The 19,203-nt window shown below is 52.6% G+C and overlaps 1 protein-coding gene across 1 annotated transcript; it reads right to left on the bottom strand.

Annotated features, from left to right (window-relative positions):
- Positions 1 to 18,053: 18,053 nt before the first annotated feature.
- Positions 18,054 to 18,875, bottom strand: LOC309684346 (olfactory receptor 14A16-like; the record flags this gene model as incomplete). The annotated part of the gene is made up of 1 exon (XM_082500274.1): positions 18,054 to 18,875. The coding sequence occupies one exon, from the start codon at positions 18,873 to 18,875 to the stop codon at positions 18,054 to 18,056; it is 822 nt and encodes a 273-aa protein (XP_082356400.1).
- Positions 18,876 to 19,203: the final 328 nt, after the last annotated feature.

The raw sequence follows: 19,203 nt of genomic DNA, 5'->3' as shown, positions 1-19,203 counted from the left end.
CAGAGACACTGCATGGCACTTGCTTTTATGTTGTGCATCACTTGTAGGACACAAACACATCTCCTTGACTGGAGGTGCAGCTGCTGAGAAGGCATCTTGGGCTCTGGACCCTTTGGCTGTGGGGCAGGCGGGAGAGAAGAGCAGAGGCTTGCTGCCGAGAAGTTGTCTGAAGGTCAGGGGGTGGCCGGAGGTGCCGGGATCCCCCCTGCCTGGGCACTTCTGGCAGCAGCTCCCTCTCTGTCCCTGCCTATGTCTGGGCTTCCAGGAGCTGCCCCTGCCTGGAGCTGCTTCTCTGCCCCCGGGTCTCCTCCCTGCCAGTGCCCCAGAGCCCATCCCACCTGCTGTGTGTTCAGCTCTGCCCTGCAGACCCCTCCTGGCAGCACAGCGCTGCCCGGGGGCATCTCTGGGTATGTGGGGGCTCAGGAGCAGCTCAGGGAAGTGCTATCGAGAACGGGGGTCTTTGTGCCTTCTCCACAAAGGAGAATTCCATTCTCACCACCCACTGCCCACCCAGCAGCAAAGAGGAGAAATCCCACAGTACAGACTAGTTCCCTTTCAGGGGAAAGGTGCCTCGATATCCTTCTTCAAAAGGGCCCTCTGCAAATGTCCTGGGGGTGATGGGGATCTGGAGCAGCCCTGACCCACACAGGTCCATCTCAGCAACAGAAGGCATCTGCCTTGCTGGCAGTCACTCCTTCCACCCACTGATTCTCCCCACAGAAGCTCCGTGGGAGCTCCCCGGGCAGGTGGAGAGCTGACCCTGGCAGAGTCCCTGCCCCGGCACACAGCCCCGGGGTGCAGGGACCCTGCTGGCAAGGACAGCCCTGCCCACCCCTGCCTGCACACCCCTACGCACACCTCCACAGCCATCCCCAGCAGAAGGCAGCCCTCGGGCCCCCTCCCTCTCACCGGGCAGCAGGGAAGCCCTGCTCTGGAGCACATCCTCCTCCTCTACAGCACAGAAACTGAGAGAGTCCTCCTGACAGAGCCCAGCAGCTCTCAGATGGACCAGCTTGAGGAGATCCCTCCAGGAACTGGAGCTGCATTGCCCGGCACCCCGAGACTTACCACGCAGAGGGCGGTGAAGATTTCTGCCCCAGTGAGCTCTCAGCACCCCCTACTCCAGACTGCCTTTAAGCTCTCTCTGCCTCGCAGGTCTCCCCTCTCTGCCTGCAGGCAGTGCCCCCAGCCCTGCTCCTGGGTAGAGCTGTCTCTCTGCAGCGCTGCCCACTTGCCAGGAGCTCCCTCCGGCCCAGCAGCCCGGCCCAGCTCAGCAGCAGAGGACCAGCCCACGGTGGCACTCTCTCTGTCCCCTCTGGGCTCCTCCTTGGAGGTGTCCCTGGGGCTCCAGGGGAACCGCCTGTGAACAAGGCTGATGCAATCTTTCATGTTCCCTCCCTCCACTGCGCAGAGACACTTACTTGCAGCAGTGTTATTTCTCCCAGCAGAAGAAGAGCTGGCCATGAGTACCCCGTCTTCTTGTCCCACCAGTAGCACACACGGGTTCTTGGACTCTTGGTACCAGGATTCCTTATGGCAAGTCACCGCTTGCCTGGTGCCACAGCTGGGGGGCTTCAGCCCAAACGTGCAGCAATGATCTCAGCCAGGGGCACAGAAAGGACAAGCTGGAGCCATTCCTGTGGCAGGCAGAGCTGTGACATGGTGGCAGAGCTCAGTCCAGCTGGTCTTCAAGGACAGTCTCCTCCAAGCTGTGCTATAGTCCAGATCACAATTCAGTCTAAGCCTGAAAGGCAATTCAAGGGCACCAGAATGAGTCTTTACTCCTACAGGAACAGTTTGAAGAGAAACAAAGCCACTGTGTGGCCACTGCTGAGTTTCAGAGAGCGGGTGGAGCTATATGGGAGATTCTATACATCCTCTTTGCCTCACTCTGCCCCAGCAAGGTCTCCCAGGGCTCTGAGACAAGGGGCAGGAATCTGGAGGAACGCCACCAGCAGTGGATTGTTCCCAAGTCACCTTAACTAAGACAATCCTTACCAGTCTATGGGACAGGAGGGGTGGCAGCTGAGGGAGATGACAGGGTAAGCCAATGTCCCAGCATGTCCAATGACACTCCGTAATCATTGAAAGGCCATGGAGGTTGTGGGAGGGAACTCCCTGATGACTGGCAGCATCCAAATATTGCATGCTCTTTTAAAAATTGGCCAACGGATAAGCAGGGGAAGTCAAGGCTGTGCCCCAGAGTGTGTCCGCTCAGAACCCATTTGTGGGTGTCTGAAACCCTGGATTTACCCAGGGCAGCTTGTGTCCCACTGTTCTCTGCTTCCTGTGATGGAAGAACAGGATTGCTCAGCGCAGGGAGAGCAGTGCTGGTCTTTTAAGTTGGAAGTCAGCAAAGTTTTTAGCATCTTCCCCCACAATATGCTTGTGCCCGAATTAGGATGTCATGGCTTGCATGGGTGCATAAGGAGATGGGTAACTAACCAGACGGCTGTTTGGGCTCAGAGGTGTGTGGTCAATGTGTGGTACTCTGCATTGAGGCATCTAGCTTGAAAGCTCCTGCAAGGGTCTGTCCTGCCACCTGCCCTGTTTAACATGTTTTTAAGGACCTGGAGAAGATGCAAGTGTTCTTTTTCATAGGATTTGCAGACACTACTCTGGCGGGAAGGGCTGGCATGCCAAAGGACATAGACAGGCCAGAGGGATGGGCCAAAAGTAATATCATGATGTCCGATAAAGAGAACTCTGAAGTCCTGCCCTTGAGGTGCACTAACCCCGTGCAATGACAGAGGGCAGGGGCGGTGTGGCTGGGTGGCAGCTTTGCGGGAAAGGCTCTGCTGGTCCTTCAGTTTCATTAGGCAAAACAGGAGCAGGGGGCAAAGAAGGCCAACAGCATCCTTTGCTTCTCTTTCCATTCCCTGAAATCCCGAGTGCTTCTCTTTTATTCTCCTTATGCCCTCCCAAAAGAACAGCCCACCTGTGCTGGTTTGAGGCGAAACAGAACCCATTTTCTGTTCAGTAATTTGACTTTGCAGCCAAGCCTCCTCGAACTAACTGAACTCTCTGAAATTTAATGCATATTGGCCATAAGCTGTTTGCTTACCAGGCCAGGTTGGCCGGGGCTTGGAGACAGCTCATCCAGTTGAAGGTGTCCCTGCTCATGGCAGGGGGGTTGCACTAGATGGCCTTTAATGGTCCCTTCCAACCCAAACCATTCCATGATTCTAACCAGAGCTCGTTTTTACTGGCAGGGGACCAAGTCTGTACTGGAAGGGTTTAATGAAATCCAGTTTGAAATGGCACAGTGCCCAGTCGTACTGGGAGGGGATGAGAGGATGCAGTTTATACTGGGAGCTTGCTCAGCCTGTACTTGGAGGGGTTAAAGAGGACTAGTTTGTAGTGGGAGGGGCCAAGTTTGTACTGGCAGGGGTTAAAGCAACCCAGTTTGTACTGTGACAGAGCCCAGACTGTAGTGGGAAGGGGCCAGGGGCTCCAGTTTGGACTGGGAGGGTGGCCCAGTGTACCCTGGGAGGGTCTAAAGGGATAAAGTTTGTACTGGGACAGGGCCCAGTCTGTTTGTACTGAGACGAGGCCCAGACTCTGCTGGGATTGGCTCAGAGGATCCCGTTTCTAAGTGGAGACGTCCCAGACTACTGGGAGGAAACTGGGGGATCCAGTCTGTACTGAGATGAGGCCCAGTCTGTACAAGGCAGCGTTAAAGCAATCCATTTTGTACTGGTACACAGAGCAGTCTGCACTGGGAGCTGGGCTGGGATCCACTTTGGACTAGGAAGAGGCTCTTTCTCCGCTGGGAGGAATTAAAGGGATTCTCTTTATACTGGGACAAGGCCCCTTCTGTACTGGGAGGGAATCAGGGGATGCAGTTTGGACTGGGACAGGGCTCAGTCTGTCCTGGCGTAAGTTAGAGGATCCAGATTGTATTGGAGGTGGCCAGTTGCTAGTGGGTGGGGACCGGGGAGTCCATTTTGGACTCGGCATTGACCCAGTCTGTACTTGGAGGGGTTAAATGGAGTAATCTCTATTTGTTGACAGTCAGTTCTGTACTGGGAGGGGAGCACGGGATCCAGTTTGTACCAGGAGGGGACCCAGTCTGTACTGGGAGGGGGCCACAGCATCTAGTTCGTACTGCCACAGGGACCAGTCTGTAGTGGGAGGGGTTAAGGGATTTGGTGTGTACTGGGAAGGGCGCAATGTATACCGGGAGGGTTTAAAGAGGTAAAGTTTCTCATGGAATGGGGCCCAGTGGTTACAGGGAGGGGGCCATGGGATCCAGTTTGTACTGGCACCTGACCCAGTTTCTGTGTGGAGGGGATGAGGTGGTGGAGTTTGTACTGGGACAGGAACTAGTTTTTACTAAGAGGGGATCGAGTGATCCAGTTTGTACTAGGAGAGGGCCCCATCTGTACTGGCAGAGGTTGAGGGGATCCACTTCATACTGGGTCAGGGCCCAGTCTCTGCTGGGAGGGGTTGAGGAGATCCACTTTCTAGTGGGACGGGGGCCCAGTCTGTCATGGGAAGGGTTAAAGGGATGCAGTTTATACTGGGAGAAGGCTCAGTCTGTACTGGGAGAGGGTTGGGGATCCAGTTTGTACAGGGACGGGGCCCAGTCTTCTTGGGCTTGGTTCAAAGGGCCCCATTTTGGACTTGAAAGGGCCCAGTCTGTGCTGGGAGGTGTTAAATAAAGGCCAAGAAGGCAGATATCGTGGTGGGAGTCTGTTATAGACCACCCAACCAGGATGAAGAGACAGATGAAATATTCTAGAAGCAGCTGGGACAAGTGTCACGATAGCCAGCCCTTGTCCTCGTGGGGGACTTCAACTTACTGGATGTCTGCTGGAAATGCAATACAGTGGAGAGGAAACAGCCCAGGAGGTTCCTGGAGTGTGTTGAGGGTAACTTCCTGACACAGCTGGGGAGGGAGCAGAGGAGGGAAGCACCCCACTGGGCCTGTTGTTTGCCAACAGAGAAGGGCTTGTGGGGGATGTGAGGATTGGAGGCCTTCTTGGGCATAGTGATCATGAAATGACAGAATTTTCAATTCTTGGAGAAGTCAGGAGGGGGGTCAACAGAACTGCCACCTGGGACTTCCGGAGGGTGGGCTTTGGCCTGTTTAGGGGTCTGGTTAAGAGAGTCCCTTGGGAGGAAGTCCTGAAGGGCAAAGGAGTCCAGGAAGGCTGGACATTCATCAAGAAGGAACTTTTAAAGGCACGGGAGCAGGCTGTCACCATGTGCCAAAAGACGAGCCGTCTTCAGCCGAAGACCTGGCTGAACAGAGAGCTTTGGCTGGAACTGAGGGGAAAAAAGGAGTTTATGACAGTTGGAAGAAGTGGCAGGCAACTCAGTTGGACTGCAAGGATGTCATGAGGTTATGAAGGGAGAAAATTAGAAGGACTAAAGCCCAACTAGAAATTAATCTGGCCATGCCATAAAAGACAATTAAAAAACTGTTTCTGTGAATACACCATCAACAACAGGAGGGCCAAGAAGAATCTCCATCCTTTATTGGATGTGGAGGGAAAGACGGTGACCAGGGATGAGGAAAAGGCTGACATACTTAATGCCTTCTTTGCCTCAGTCTTTAAGAGTAAGACCAGTTGCTCTCTGGGTACCCAGCCCCCTGAGCTGGAAGACAGGGTTGGGGAGCAGAATGAAGCCCCCACAATCCAAGGGGAAATGGTGAGGAACCTGCTATATCACTTAGAAATACGCAAGTCTATGGCGCCGCTTGAGATCCACCCAAGGGTACTGAGGGAACTGGCGGGAGCGCTCAGCAAGCCACTTTCCATCATCTATCAGCATTCCTGGCTAACTGGGGTGGTCCCAGTTGACTGGAAGATAACAAACATGGCGCCCATCTACAAGAAGAACCAGAAGGAGGACCTGGGGAATTACAGGCCTATCAGTCGGACCTCGGTGCTGGGGAAGGTTACGGAGGAGATCATCCTGAGTTCCATCATGCAGCACATACAGGACAACCAGGCGATCAGACCCAGCCAGCATGAGTTTATGAAAGGCAAGACCTGCCTGAGAAACCTGACCTCCTTCTATGACAAGGTGACCAGCTTAGTGGATGAGGAAAAGGCTGTGGATGTTGTTTACCTGCGCTTCATTAAAGCCTTTGACACTTTTTCCCACAGCGTTCTCCTGGAGAAACTGGCTGCTCATGGCTTGGACAGGTGTACACTCTGCTGGGTAAAACACTGGCTGGACGGCCGGGACCAAAGAGTGGTGCTGAATGGAGTTCAATGCATTTGGCGGCCGGTCACAAGTGATGTTCTCCGGGGCTCAGTACTGGGACCGGTTCTCTTCAATATCTTTATCAACGATCTAGACAAGGGGGTGGAGTGCCCCCTCAGTAAGTTTGCAGATGACACCAATTAAGGTGGGAGTGTTGATCTGCCTGAGTGTTGGAAGGCTCTGCAGAGGGATCTGGACAAGCTGGATCCATGGGCCCCAAATAGTGTGGGGTTCAACAAGGCCAAGAGCTGGGTCCTGCCCTTGGGTCACAACAACCTCACGCAGCGCTACATGCTTGGGGCAGAGTGGCTGGAAAGATGCCCAGCAGAAAAGGACCTGGGGATGTTGGTGGCTGAATATGAGCTGGCAGTGTGCCCAGGTGGCAAAGAAGGCCCACAGCATCCGGGCTTGTACCAGTAAAAGTGTGATGAGCAGGACTAGGAAAGTGATTGTCCCCCTGTACTCTGCACTGGTGAGGCCCCACCTCGAGTACTGTGTTCAGTTTTTGGCCCCTCAGTAAAAGGAAGACATTGAGGTCTTGGAGCGTGTCCAGAGAAGGGCAACGAAGCTGGTGAGGGGTCTGGAGGACAAGTCTTGTGGGGAGCGGCTGAGGGAACTGGGGTTGTTTAGCCTGGAGAAGAGGAGGCTGAGGGGAGACTTTCTCGCTCTCTACGGTTCCCTGAAAGGACGTTGTAGCAAGGAGGGGGTTGGTCTCTTCTCCCAAGTAATGAGAGAGAGGACTTGAGGGAAATGGCCTCAAGTTTCTCCAGGGGAGATTTACATTGCGTATTAGGAAAAATTTCTTCAGCTAAAGGGCTTTCGAGCACTGGAACAGGCGGCCCAGGGAAGTGGTTGAGTCACCATCCCTGGAGGTATTTAATGGATGTGCAGATGTGGCACACAGGGATATGGTTTAGTGGTGGACTCGGCAGTGTTAGGTTTACAGTTGGACTCTATGATCCTAAAGGGCTTTTGCAATTCTAAATGATTCTGTGATTCTTTTGGGACTCTGGATTTTGTTTAGTCCTTGCCCCTTTTTGGGAGGGCAGGAGGTGTCACAGAATTTTCCTACACTCAGCCTCGCTCACCCTCACACCCCACTGCCCCCAGGAAGAGCCCTGAGCCACCAGTGAGGGGCAGGACCTGCCTTCCCAGGGCCTGGGGGTCAGGGTCTGGCCTTTCTGCTGCATCAACCAAGCCAAGGGGTTCCTCAGCATTACAGCCACCTGCACAGTGCCTTTGCCTACCTGCAGCCACAGCCTCCAGTTATCTCCTCTAACGAGTCCCTGGGGAGGCTTTGGCAGTAACGACCCTCAGTGGGGCCAATCAAGGCTTCAAGGTACTTTGCTTCTGACTTGGACTTCTGGAGCACTTTGTTCAATCTTCTCTCAGTGCCTGAGGCTCATGGACTCAGCAGCAAACACACCGTGGGGCTCATTAAAAGACAGAAAGCCCTAACTAGGTGTTCATAGTTCTTGTAATTTTCTTCAAATCTTCAAGACTTGTACAGCCAATTAGAGAGGTTTCAGAGTGTAGTTAAGGAGGAGATTTCAAAGCGCATCTAAGAAAAATGTCTTTTTTATTTTAAAGGATATACTATACTATACTCCTGATTATCACTTACGATTAGGATAGAAGCATTCTCTGATTGTTCTGGATACAGGGTGTCCCTTCAGGGGGTCTGGACAGGGAGGAGAAGCAGTCCCTGGAGGTCTGACACTGTAGGACAGCTTTGCTCCTCACCTCCCCACCCTCCCCATTTCTGACATTGGCCACCTGGGACTGACACCACTGGTCCTTGCATCAGACTTCTCCACTGAAGTCTGCAGCTGGATGTCACAGCTCCATTGCCCCATCTCCCACCTGCGCTCCTCAGAGCCCTGGCTGCACCCAGGCGCAGGAGAACTTTTCCTGTTTGTAAGAAAAGAAAAGTAAAGCATAATCAGATTTCCTAAACAATAACACACAGTCCGCAATCACACGCTCAGGACAAGCTACCTCTAATGAGGCTGCCTTTCTACAAGTGAGTTCTTATGAGAAAGAGTTAAGTATCTTCCTAGTAACTTGCGTGTTGATAATCCCTTGATGTTTTAGTCATTGCTGAGCAGTGCTTGCACTGCCCCGAGGCCTTTTTTGCTCCTCACCCCACCCCACCAGTGAGTAGGCTGGGGGTGCACAAGAAGCTGGGAGGAGACACAGCTGGGACAGCTGAGCCCAACTGACCAAAGGGATTTTCCGTACCACAGGGCATCGTGCTCAGCAATAAAAGCTGGGCCAAGAAGGAGGAAAGGAATAACCTTCAGAGCGATGGGATTTGTCTTGCCAAGTCACCATTACACATGATGAAGCCCCGCTTTCCTGGAGATGGCACCATATCTGCCCGTCGATGGGAAGCAGTGAATGAATTCCCTACTTTCCTGTCCTTGCGGGCACGGTGTTTGCTTTACCCGTTCAAGTCTTCTCATCTTGTTGCATGTTTTTCTCACTTTCACAGAATCACAGAATCACAGAATTTTCAGAGTTGGAAGGGACCTCTAGAGATCATCTAGTCCAACTCCCCTGCTAAAGCAGGATTGCCCAGAACACATTACTCAGGACTGCATCCAGGCGGGTCTTGAAAATCTGCAGAGAAGGGGACTCCACCACCTCCCTGGGCAGCCTGTGCCAGTGCTCTGTCACCCTCACCGTAAAGAAGTTTTTCTGTGTATTTGAATGGAACATCCTGTGTACTAACTTGTACCCTTTACCCCTCGTCCTGTCACTTGGAACCAATGAAAAGGATTCAGGATCGGGATCACAGGCAGACAAACAGACAGAGTCCTCCTCAGACGTCGGCCATTGAAGAAAGAGAGCTGACCCTTTGATCCCTCAGCTTTTATACTGAGCATGACGCAGATGGGATGGAATACCCCGTTGGTCAGTTTTGGGTCACCTGTCCTGTCCGCTCAGCCTCACAGGTGTGACCCCTCTGTGCTTTTCCACTTCCAACCCTCCAACGGGGCAATTACCAAAGTTCACTGCCCGTGGGTGTTATAGCGATAAGTATAAGCAAGAGCCTCTCTGCACACCGTGCCTGGGCATCAGCTGTAAACATAGGTCTGATCACTCTGAGAGAGCAAACACTGTCTGCACAATATGCAGTTAATTTCAGTAGTTAGAAGAGGCCCGGCTAAGAAGTAAAGGTACTGAACAAAATTGGTCCTGTTTTACCTCAAACCAGGACATGGTGTCCATTCCTCATGCTGTGGGACGTCTCAGACACATGCAGAGCAGGGGAGACACACCATAAGAGTGGTCAACACCTCCGAGTGCGACTCACTCTGTGCCAAGTGTTAGAGGGGGCATGGACTGTCCATTCAAACATTGTTCTTAGAATCACGGAATGGTTTGGGTTCAAGGGACCTTAAAGATCGTCTACTTCCAAGCCCCCTGCCATGGGCAAGGACACCTTCCACTGGACCTGGTCTCTCAAAGCCCCATCCAACCTGGCCTTGAACACCTCCAGGGATGGAGCCTCCACAACTTCACTGGGACGCTTGCTCCATTGCCTCACCACCCTCAGAGTCAAAAATTTCTTCCTAATATCTAATCTAAATCTCCTGTCTTCGAGTTTGAAGCCTTTACCCCTCGTCTGATCACTACATGTCCCCGTAAAAAAGCCCTCTCCAGCTTTCTTGTAGGCACCCTTCAGGTACTGGAAAGCTGCTATAAGCTCTCCCTGGATCCTTCTCTTCTCCAGGCTGAACGACCCCAACTCTCTCAGCCTATCTTCATAGCAGAGATGCTCTAATCCTCTGATCATCTTAGTCAGCCTCCTCGGGACCCGCTTCTTCTTATGGACACAGTATTCCAGGTGGGGTCTCCCAAGAGAGGAGAAGAGGGGAAGAGTCACCTCCCTCGACCTGCTGCCCATACTTCTTTTGATACAGCCCAGGATATGGTTAGGTTTCTGGGCTGCAAGTGCACATTGCTGTCTCTTGTTGAGCTTCTTAACTACCAACAGCCCTAAGTCCTCCTCAGGGCTGTCCTCAGTCCATTCTCCGCCCGGCCTGGATTTGTGCTTGGGATCGCCGTGACCCACGTGCAGGACCTTGCCCTTGGCCTTGTTGAACTTCATGAGGTTGGCATGGGCATACCTCTCCAGACTGTCCAGGTCCCTCTGGATGGCATCACTCCCCTCCAGCACATCAACTGCACCACACAGCTTGGTGGTGTCGGACAACTTGCTGAGGGTGCACTCAATCCCATTTTCCATGTCAATAACTGTGATGAAACAGGAATCACAGAATCACGGAGTTTTCAGAGTTGGAAGGGACCTCTAGAGATCATCTAGTCCAACTCCCCTGCTAAAGCAGGATTGCCCAGAACACATTACTCAGGACTGCATCCAGGCGGGTCTTGAAAATCTGCAGAGAAGGGGACTCCACAACCTCCCTGGGCAGCCTGTGCCAGTGCTCTCTCACCCTCACCGTAAAGAAGTTTTTCCGTGTATTTGAACAGAATTTCCTATGTTCTAACTTGTGCCCGTTACCCCTCGTCCTGTCACTGGGGACCCCTGGAAAGAGCCTGGCTCCATCCTCCTTCAACCCACCCTTTAGATACTTGTATGCCATAACAAGGTCTCCCCTCAGCCTTCTCTTCTCCAGGCTAAAGACTCCCAGCTCTCTCAGCCTTTCCTCATAAGGGAGATGCTCCAAGCCCTTAATCATCTTAGTTGCCCTTCGCTGGACTCGCTCCAGCAGTTTCCTGTCCCTCTTGAACTGGGGAGCCCAAAACTGGACACACTATTCCAGTTGTGGCCTCACCAGTGCAGAGTAGAGGGGGAGAATGACCTCCCTCGACCTATTGTCCACACTCTTCCCTATGCAGCCCAGGATTCCATTGGCCTTTTTGGCAACAAGGGCACATTGCTGAGCCATGGATAATTTACTGTCTACCACAACCCCCAGATCCTTCTCCTCAGAGCTACTTCCCAGCAGGTCAGCCCCTAACCTATACTGGTGCCCAGCATTCTTCCTCCCCAGGTGCAGGACCTTGCACTTGCTTTTGTTGAACCTCATTAGGTTCTTCTCTGCCCAGCTCTCCAGACTGTCCAGGTCACGCTGGATGGCAGCACAGCCCTCTGGGGTGTCAGCCACCCCACCCAGTTTGGTATCATCAGCAAACTTGCTGAGGATACACTCTGTCCCCTCATCCAGGTCATTAATGAATATATTAAACAAAATTGGACCGAGTATTGACCCCTGGGGGACACCACTGGTTACAGGCCTCCAACTAGACTCTGTGCCGCTGATCACCACCCTCTGAGTTCTGTCCCGCAGCCAACTCTCAATCCACCTCACTGTCACCTCATCTAGCCCATACTTCCTCAGCTACCTAATGAGGATGTCATGGGAGACAGTGTCAAAAGCCTTGCTAAAGTCAAGGTAGATGACATCCACGACTTTCCCCTCATCCAGCCAACCATTTATAACATCATAGAAAGCTATCAGATTGGTCAAGCATGATTTACCCTTGGTAAATCCATGTTGACCACTTCCAATAACTTCCTGTTCCTCAACGTGTTTGGAGATGACATCCAGAATGAGTCGCTCCATTACCTTCCCAGGGACAGAGGTGAGACTAACTGGTTTGTAGTTCCCTGGGTCCTCCTTCTTGCCTTTTTTGAAGATTGGAGTGATGTCGGCCTTCCTCCAGTCCTCAGGCACCTCTCCTGTTCTCCATGACCGTTCAAAGACGACGGAGAGTGGTCTAGCAATAACATCCGCCAGCTCTCTCAGCACGCGCAGATGCATGCCATCAGGGCCCTTGGACTTGTGAATGTCCAGCTTGGCCAAGTGGTCTCTGACACGGTCCTCCTCAACTGAGGGAAAATCTTCCTCTCTCCAGACCTTCCCCTTTGTCTTCAGAGTATGGGATTCATGAGGGACAGCTTTAGCAGTGAAGACCGAAGAAAATAAGGCATTCAGTAACTCTGCCTTCTCTGCGTCCTCCACCACTAGGGCACCTGTCTCATTCACCAGTGGGCCTACATTTTCCCTAGTCTTCCTTTTTCTATTGATATATTCAAAGAACCTTTTCTTATTGTCTTTAACTGCAGTGGCCAAGCTGAGTTCTGATTGAGCTTTGGCCCTTCTCATTTTCCCCCTACGTAGCTTTGTTATATCTTGATAGTCCTCATAAGTTGCCAACCCCCTTTTCCAGAGAATGTAAACTTTTCTTTTTTTCCTGAGGTCCAGCCAAAGTTCTCTATTTAGCCAGGCTGGTCGTCTTCCCCGTCTGCTCGTTTTTCGAGACAAGGGGATGGCCTTCTCCTGTGCTTTTAAGAGCACCTGCTTGAAGTATGCCCAGCCTTCCTGGGCACCTTTGCTCTTCAAAACTGCCTCCCAAGGGACACTCTCGACCATGCTCCTAAACAGGCTAAAGTCTGCCCTTCGGAAATCCAAGGTGGCAGTTCTGCTGGCTCCCCGCCTTACGTGATCAAGAATTGAAAATTCTATCATTTTGTGATCACTCTGCCCAAGGCGACCTCCAACCTTTACATCCCCCACAAGACCTTCTCTGTTAACAAACAGTAGGTCCAGTAGTGCACTTCCCCTAGTTGGTTCCTTCACCAGCTGTGTTAGGAAGTTGTCTTCCACACACTCCAGGAACCTCCATGACTGTTCCCTCTCTGCTGCATTGTATTTCCAGCAGACGTCTGGGAAGTTGAAGTCCCCCACAAGAACAAGGGCAGATGATTGTGAGACCTCTGCCAGCTGCTTATAGAATACTTCATCGGCTTCTACATCCTGATTAGGAGGTCTATAACAAACTCCCATCACGATGTCTGCCTTATTGGCCTTCCCCTTAATTCTTATCCATACACATTCAGTGTTGTCATCCACACTGTTAAGTTCCAGACATTTCAACCTCAGAAAGTTTTCCAGGGAAAGCCAGTGCAGAAATTCCCCTGTGCCAGACTAGAGGCAAAGAACAAGCCAGGTGATTGGGTTCTAAGACAAGCCTGAGTCCTAAGCTCAAATGTCCATGCAAGCATGGGGCACCGCCCTATACTGAACTTCCCATTTTACTCCTTGGGTAAGTGCTACCCATTCTGCCCTGGGACAGAGCCTGCGGGGACAACACAGGCTGTGGAGAAGCTTTGCATCCCTGCTTCAAACCCACCATCTCCTCCCCACCCTCTCCTCCCCTTGCATTTTGAATCATCTTAATTTGGGGGGTCATCATCATCACTAGAAGTATTGGAGAGAGACTGATGGGAAATGATAGGTATAAACACACGGAAGGATTTGGCTGAAGAGCCCATTAGACTGCTGAAAGACAAGGGCGGGCTTCTAACTCTCAAGCAGCACCTGGGTAGTTGAGAAGGATCAGACTGAGCGAGCAGTAAGGGGAAGGGGAAACTGGAGAGCAATGGGAAGGACATCGGTCCGGATGGTCTGCTGAGAAGGTGCCTTTAGACCTGGTCATTTTGTCAGGACAGGTGGAAAGCGTCAGGAGATTAAATACACAGGAGCATGGGCAAAGTCCTGCAAGGCAAGTCCATGGGAAGGCCAAGATTTCTTCTCCTGCGATTAAAACACTTCCTGGAAATTCCCATTCTGGCACAGTGGGAAAGAATTGACATTTTACAAAAAAGATACCATCATCTCAGCTGGTGAAAAGGTGCTCATGTGTTTTGAGAAGTTGCAAGCTGTTCCTGGCAGAGTTCAGCTCTCTGACCGCAGACATCCAGGGCCACATGTAGAGGTCCTGGTGTAGCTGAGGTGTTGGTCTGGGACAGGCCAATGTCACACACGACCTGCAGGAGACCAGAGCCCCTTGGGAGCTGCTGATAGAGGGTGTCAGGGCACCTGCACGGGCACCAGGCATCTGTGTCCCTGTGACTGAAGACATCTGTGTTTGTGTAGCTGCACCCACCCAGGCTCTGAAGATCCCTGTCTGTCCTAGTTTGAGGTAAAACAGAACCATTTTTCTGTTCCGTAATTATACTTCCCAGTGAAGTCTCTTCTAACTAGCTGCACTCTCTGAAATTAACGGCTCCTTCTTCAGACTGTGTCTGTTTCCAGAGTCACAATACCGCAATGGTGTGCAGAGAGGCTCTCGCTTACGCTCATTGCTATAACAGCCAAGGGCAGCTCACTTGGTTATGTGCCACGTTGGAGGGTCAAAAGCAGAAGAGCATAGAGGGGTCCCACCTGCACGGAGGAGCGGACAGGACAGGTGACCCCAAACTGACCAACAGGATCTTCCACCCCATCTGCCCCATGCTCAGTGTAAAAGCTGAGTGGTCAGAGGGTCAGCCCCCTTTCTGCAATTGCCGACGTCTGAGGAGGACTCTGTCCATCTGCCTTTGACCCCGATCCATGTGTTCCTGAATCCAGATCCGGAATCCAGTTCCCGTCCAGCACTGAGTCCATTCTGGGCCTTTCCCAGTGCCTGACGATGATGTCATCATCATCCAGAGAGCTCAATACACTTTACATACAGTGTATCTATAACAGTATTTCCTTTTAAATTATTATTATATTCTTAATATTTTCACGACAGTAGTTTAGTTTTTAAACCCAAGTGTCTCTTTCTCTGTCTCCCTCCTCTCCTTGGAGACAGAGGTGGTGGAGAGCGTCTGTCTTTCCTTTCAGAGCCCAGTGCGGCCCAAACCACAACACACCCTCACAACTGGCATTCAGGCCATGTGCCTTCTGCTGGCCTATCAAGCACTCAGGCAGGAGATGGCCACAGAGCAAACCTCCCCCATGAACAGGGGCGAGTGGCCAGTGCTGGAAGGAGCCGAGGAGAGAGGCTGAGGGTGACGAATGCCCTGGGCACCTTCCCAGTCTGCCCATGGCACCGAGGGCACAGACCGGCCTCCTCTCTCCTGCATCCACATCTCAGCTCCCTGCCACGAGACCGGGCTCTGCACCACACACTCCAGTGGGTGTGTGTCCTCTCCCGGGCACGTCCAAGGCCAGCCCAGCCCCTCCCAGGCTCTCCCCAACTCCCCTGCCCTCTCCCCAGCCCAGCCCCGCAAAGCAGCCCCCTCTGGGCTGGCCCCATGGCTGTGCCCGCCACAGGGTGCTGCAGAGCTGTGGCTGCTCCCCCCACAGCCACAGCCCCTCTGAAGGGCACAGCAGCTGCTGGGGAACAGAGAGGGCTCTCAGCCTCCCCATCAGCCCCGGGGCTGGAGGCTGCACGTGGTGGGAGGACATGGAGGTCCGTGAACCTGCAGGAGCCCTGATCTCGGGCCAAGGAGGTGCCCACAACAGGCGGCCTCTGCCCCCTCAGTGCCAGCCCCTCTCCCCAGGCCGGCACAAGAGTCCTGCTCCAGAGACGGAGCAGCCTGCCTCGAGTGGGTGATGCAGAAAGAGCTTTCTCCTTCTCATGGGTTCCTCCCTGCAGGCACAGAAATGCTCCCTTGCTCTTCCCCCTGGACACCCCTTCTCCCCAGAGAGCCTTTCCCCAGGTGGACATTCCTGGTTCCCACCCTGTGATCCCTGCATGGCCCTGAGCTGGTGGTGCTGCTGTGCAGAGGGAGGGGGCTGTGGTGCCCTGGGGCCATGAGGTAAGCCTGCACTGGCCATGCTGGTCAGGGTGGGCAGCAGACCCAGCCAGAAAGGGATGACTGCTGCTGAGCCCCATTCCATCTCCCCTCCTGGCTCAGGAAAAGAGGAAAGGGCTGAGCAGGACCAAAGGGTGTCTCCAATGGCACAAAGGACAGGACAGGGCTGCACTGGATCCAGCCCTTGAGGCTTTCCGAGAGGGTGTCCTGAACTGCTCTCCAGTCTTATGTCCCTTTTCCTACTGGGTCCTCACAACCTGTCATTGCTTTCAAGTTTCCTTCTTAGCCTATGGGCTCCACAGGTTGACATTTTCAACCTTGGACGGTCACTCATTTTATGAGGTGCCGCTCACTGCCCACCCAGACTCACGCACTGTCCTGGAAGATCCCCTGAGCTCTCCTGGTAGTGCCTGATTCCTCATCTTTCATCAGCCCCACTGCAGGTGGGACAGCACCGGGCAAAAAAGTCAAAGACCAGTTGCTGTCTGAGTGGACATGTGCAAGCATGAAGGGAGGTCTTCACCCAGTCCTTGGTCCCTCACAGATCCCCCTGGCACTCTGAGCCTGTCCCCCTAAATCCATCAAGGTCTCAAGAAGAGAAACGGTCCTTTGAGGGAGCAGTTCCCTGGGTGCATTCCTGACACCAGCTTTGGAAGAGGCATTCAGCCTTTGGGCCCTCCCTTAAGAAACCGTTTTGATTATGGTGGTTCCTGCACAGAGACCAGCTCTGGTAAACAGGTTCACGTGACCTGCTCCTGCCTGCAGCCACAGGGATGCCACTGTCTGGACAACAGGACTGTCACAAGTTCCACAAGACCTTTTGGGTAACACAAAGGCAAGAGCACAGAAGACTGTGGATGTGAGGAGATACCAGCACTGAAAAGACGACCTCATCCTGCTGTCCTTGGCCATGGCTCAAGGGGAGCAGCAGTTCAGACTCACAGGCAGCAGAGACAGAGTGCCCAGCGAGGCAGCCAGGGGCAGCCCTAAGGGCCCCCAAGGCTGAACCTCCAAGGGGCAGCTGGGCATTTGCCTCTTGAACCCCTCTTGCATGCTGGGGCCCAGCTCCAGGGGAGATGTGAAGATGCAGAAGTTGATACAACTAATTTTCTGCTGGATTCTTTATTAAGCTAGTCTAAACAAGGAGCTTCGATCTAGCTCAGGTGCAGTCGTGTTCAATATATTCATCAATGACATGGGTGAAGAGATAGAGTGTACCATTAGCAAGTTTGCTGATGACAAAAAACTGGAAGATGTAGCTGACATGCCAGAAGGTGGTGCCGCCATACAGTGTGACCTGGTCAGGCTGGAGAGTTGGGCAGAGAGAAACCTTATGAAGTTCAACAAGGGCAAGTGTAGGGTACTGAGCCTGGAGAGGAATAACCTCATGCACCAGTACAGGTTAGGGGCAGACCTGCTGGAGAGGAAAGGGACCTGGGATCCTGGTGGACAACAGGATGACCTTGAGCCAGCAATGTGCCCTGGGGACAAGAAGGCCAATGGCATCCTGGGGGGCATCAAGCAGAGTGTGGCCAGCAGGTCGAGGGAGGTCTTCCTTCCGCTCTACTCTGCCCTGGTGAGGCCGCATCTGGAGTACTGTGTCCAGTGCTGGGCTCCCCAGTTCAAGAAGGACAGGGAACTACTGGAGACAGTCCAGCAAAGGGCTACAAAGATGATCAGGGGACTGGAGCAACTTTCTGATGAGGAAAAGCTGACTTGGGGCTTTTTTTGTGTGGAGAAAAGAAGACTGAGGGGGGATCTTATTAATGCATATAAATAGTTAAATGGAGTGTGCCAGGGAGATGGGAACAGTCTTTGTTCAGTGGTGCCCAGTGACAGGACAAAAGGTAACGGGCACAAACATGAACGTAGGAAGCTCCATCTTAACATGAGGAGAAACTTCTTTCCTTTGAGGGTGGCAGAGCACTGGCACAGGCTGCCCAGAGAGGTGGGGGAGTCTCCCACTCTGGAGACATTCCAAACCCGCCTGGAAGCCGTCCTGTGCCACTGCTGTAGGTGTCCCTGCTCTGGCAGTGGAGTTAGACTAGATGCTCTCCAGAGGTCCCTTCCAACCCTGCCCATTCTGTGATTCTGTGATCCTTATGCACATGAGATCTTTGGGTCCAGGAAAAGAAAAAAAAAAAAACAAGCATGAGAACAAAAACAGTAACATCAAAGGTATATAATAAAAAGACAGAATGAAAAACAAAAGAAAACAAAACAACAAAACAAGAAGGAAAGCAGTAAGGTAAAATGCACAATTGAAGAAAAGTTAGTCCTGGTCTTTGCTGTAATACTGTGGGAGACCTTGTGGGATAATGGGCACCATATTAATTGTGAGTAGATTGTATTGCAATAATTTGTACAGGGCATCCTTGATTTCCTTGTTCCTCATGCTGTAGATGAGGGGGTTCACCGCTGGAGGCACCACCGAGTACAGAAATGACACAAGAAGATCCAGGGGTGGGGAGGAGATGGAGGTGGGCTTCAAGTGAGCAAATACAGCAGTGCTGATAAACAGGGAGACCACGGCCAAGTGAGGGAGGCACGTGGAAAAGGCTTTGTGCCGTCCCTGCTCAGAGGGCATCCTCAGCACCGCCCTGAAGATCTGCACATAGGACACCACAATGAAAACAAAACACCCAAAACCTAAGAAAGAACTTAATACAAGAAGCCCAACTTCCCTGAGGTAGGAGTGTGAGCAGGAGAGCTTGAAGATGTGGGGGATTTCACAGAAGAACTGGTGCAGGGCATTGCCCTGGCAGAGGGGCAGTGAAAATGTATTGGCCGTGTGCAGGAGAGAATTGAGAAACCCACTGCCCCAGGCAGCTGCTGCCATGCGGACACAAGCTCTGCTGCCCAGGAGGGTCCCGTAGTGCAGGGGATGGCAGATGGCAACGTAGCGGTCATAGGCCATGACGGTGAGGAGAAAATACTCAGCTGAAATAAAAATGAGAAAGAAAAAGAGTTGGACAGCACACCCTCCATAGGAGATGGCCCTGGTGTTCCAGAGGGAATTAGCCATGGCTTTGGGGAGAGTGGTGGAGATGCAGCCCAGGTCCAGAACAGAGAGGTTGAGGAGGAAGAAGTACATGGGGGTGTGGAGGTGGTGGTCGCAGGTGATGGCGGTGATGATGAGGCCGTTTCCCAGGAGGGCAGCCAGGTAGATGCCCAGGAAGAGCCCGAAGGTCAAGACCTGGAGCTCCCGTGTGTCTGCGAACTCCATGAGGAGGAAGTGGGTGATGGAGCTGCTGTTGGACATTAGTTATTTCTTTTATGGGGGCTCTGTTAAAGGAAGGAAAAGACAGGAAAAAATCAGGACAGAATTCTATGAGCCCATATACTCCATTTTTCATAGATATCACCCTCAGTTGAAATGCATTTTTTCTCTCTGGGTGGTGCTGGCTGAGTGTGGTGTGAGG

This window comes from Vanellus vanellus (assembly GCF_965231255.1).
Source record: "Vanellus vanellus genome assembly, contig: HAP1_SCAFFOLD_53, whole genome shotgun sequence".
Lineage (NCBI taxonomy): Eukaryota > Metazoa > Chordata > Aves > Charadriiformes > Charadriidae > Vanellus > Vanellus vanellus.
This window is presented reverse-complemented; position numbering and strand designations above follow the sequence as displayed.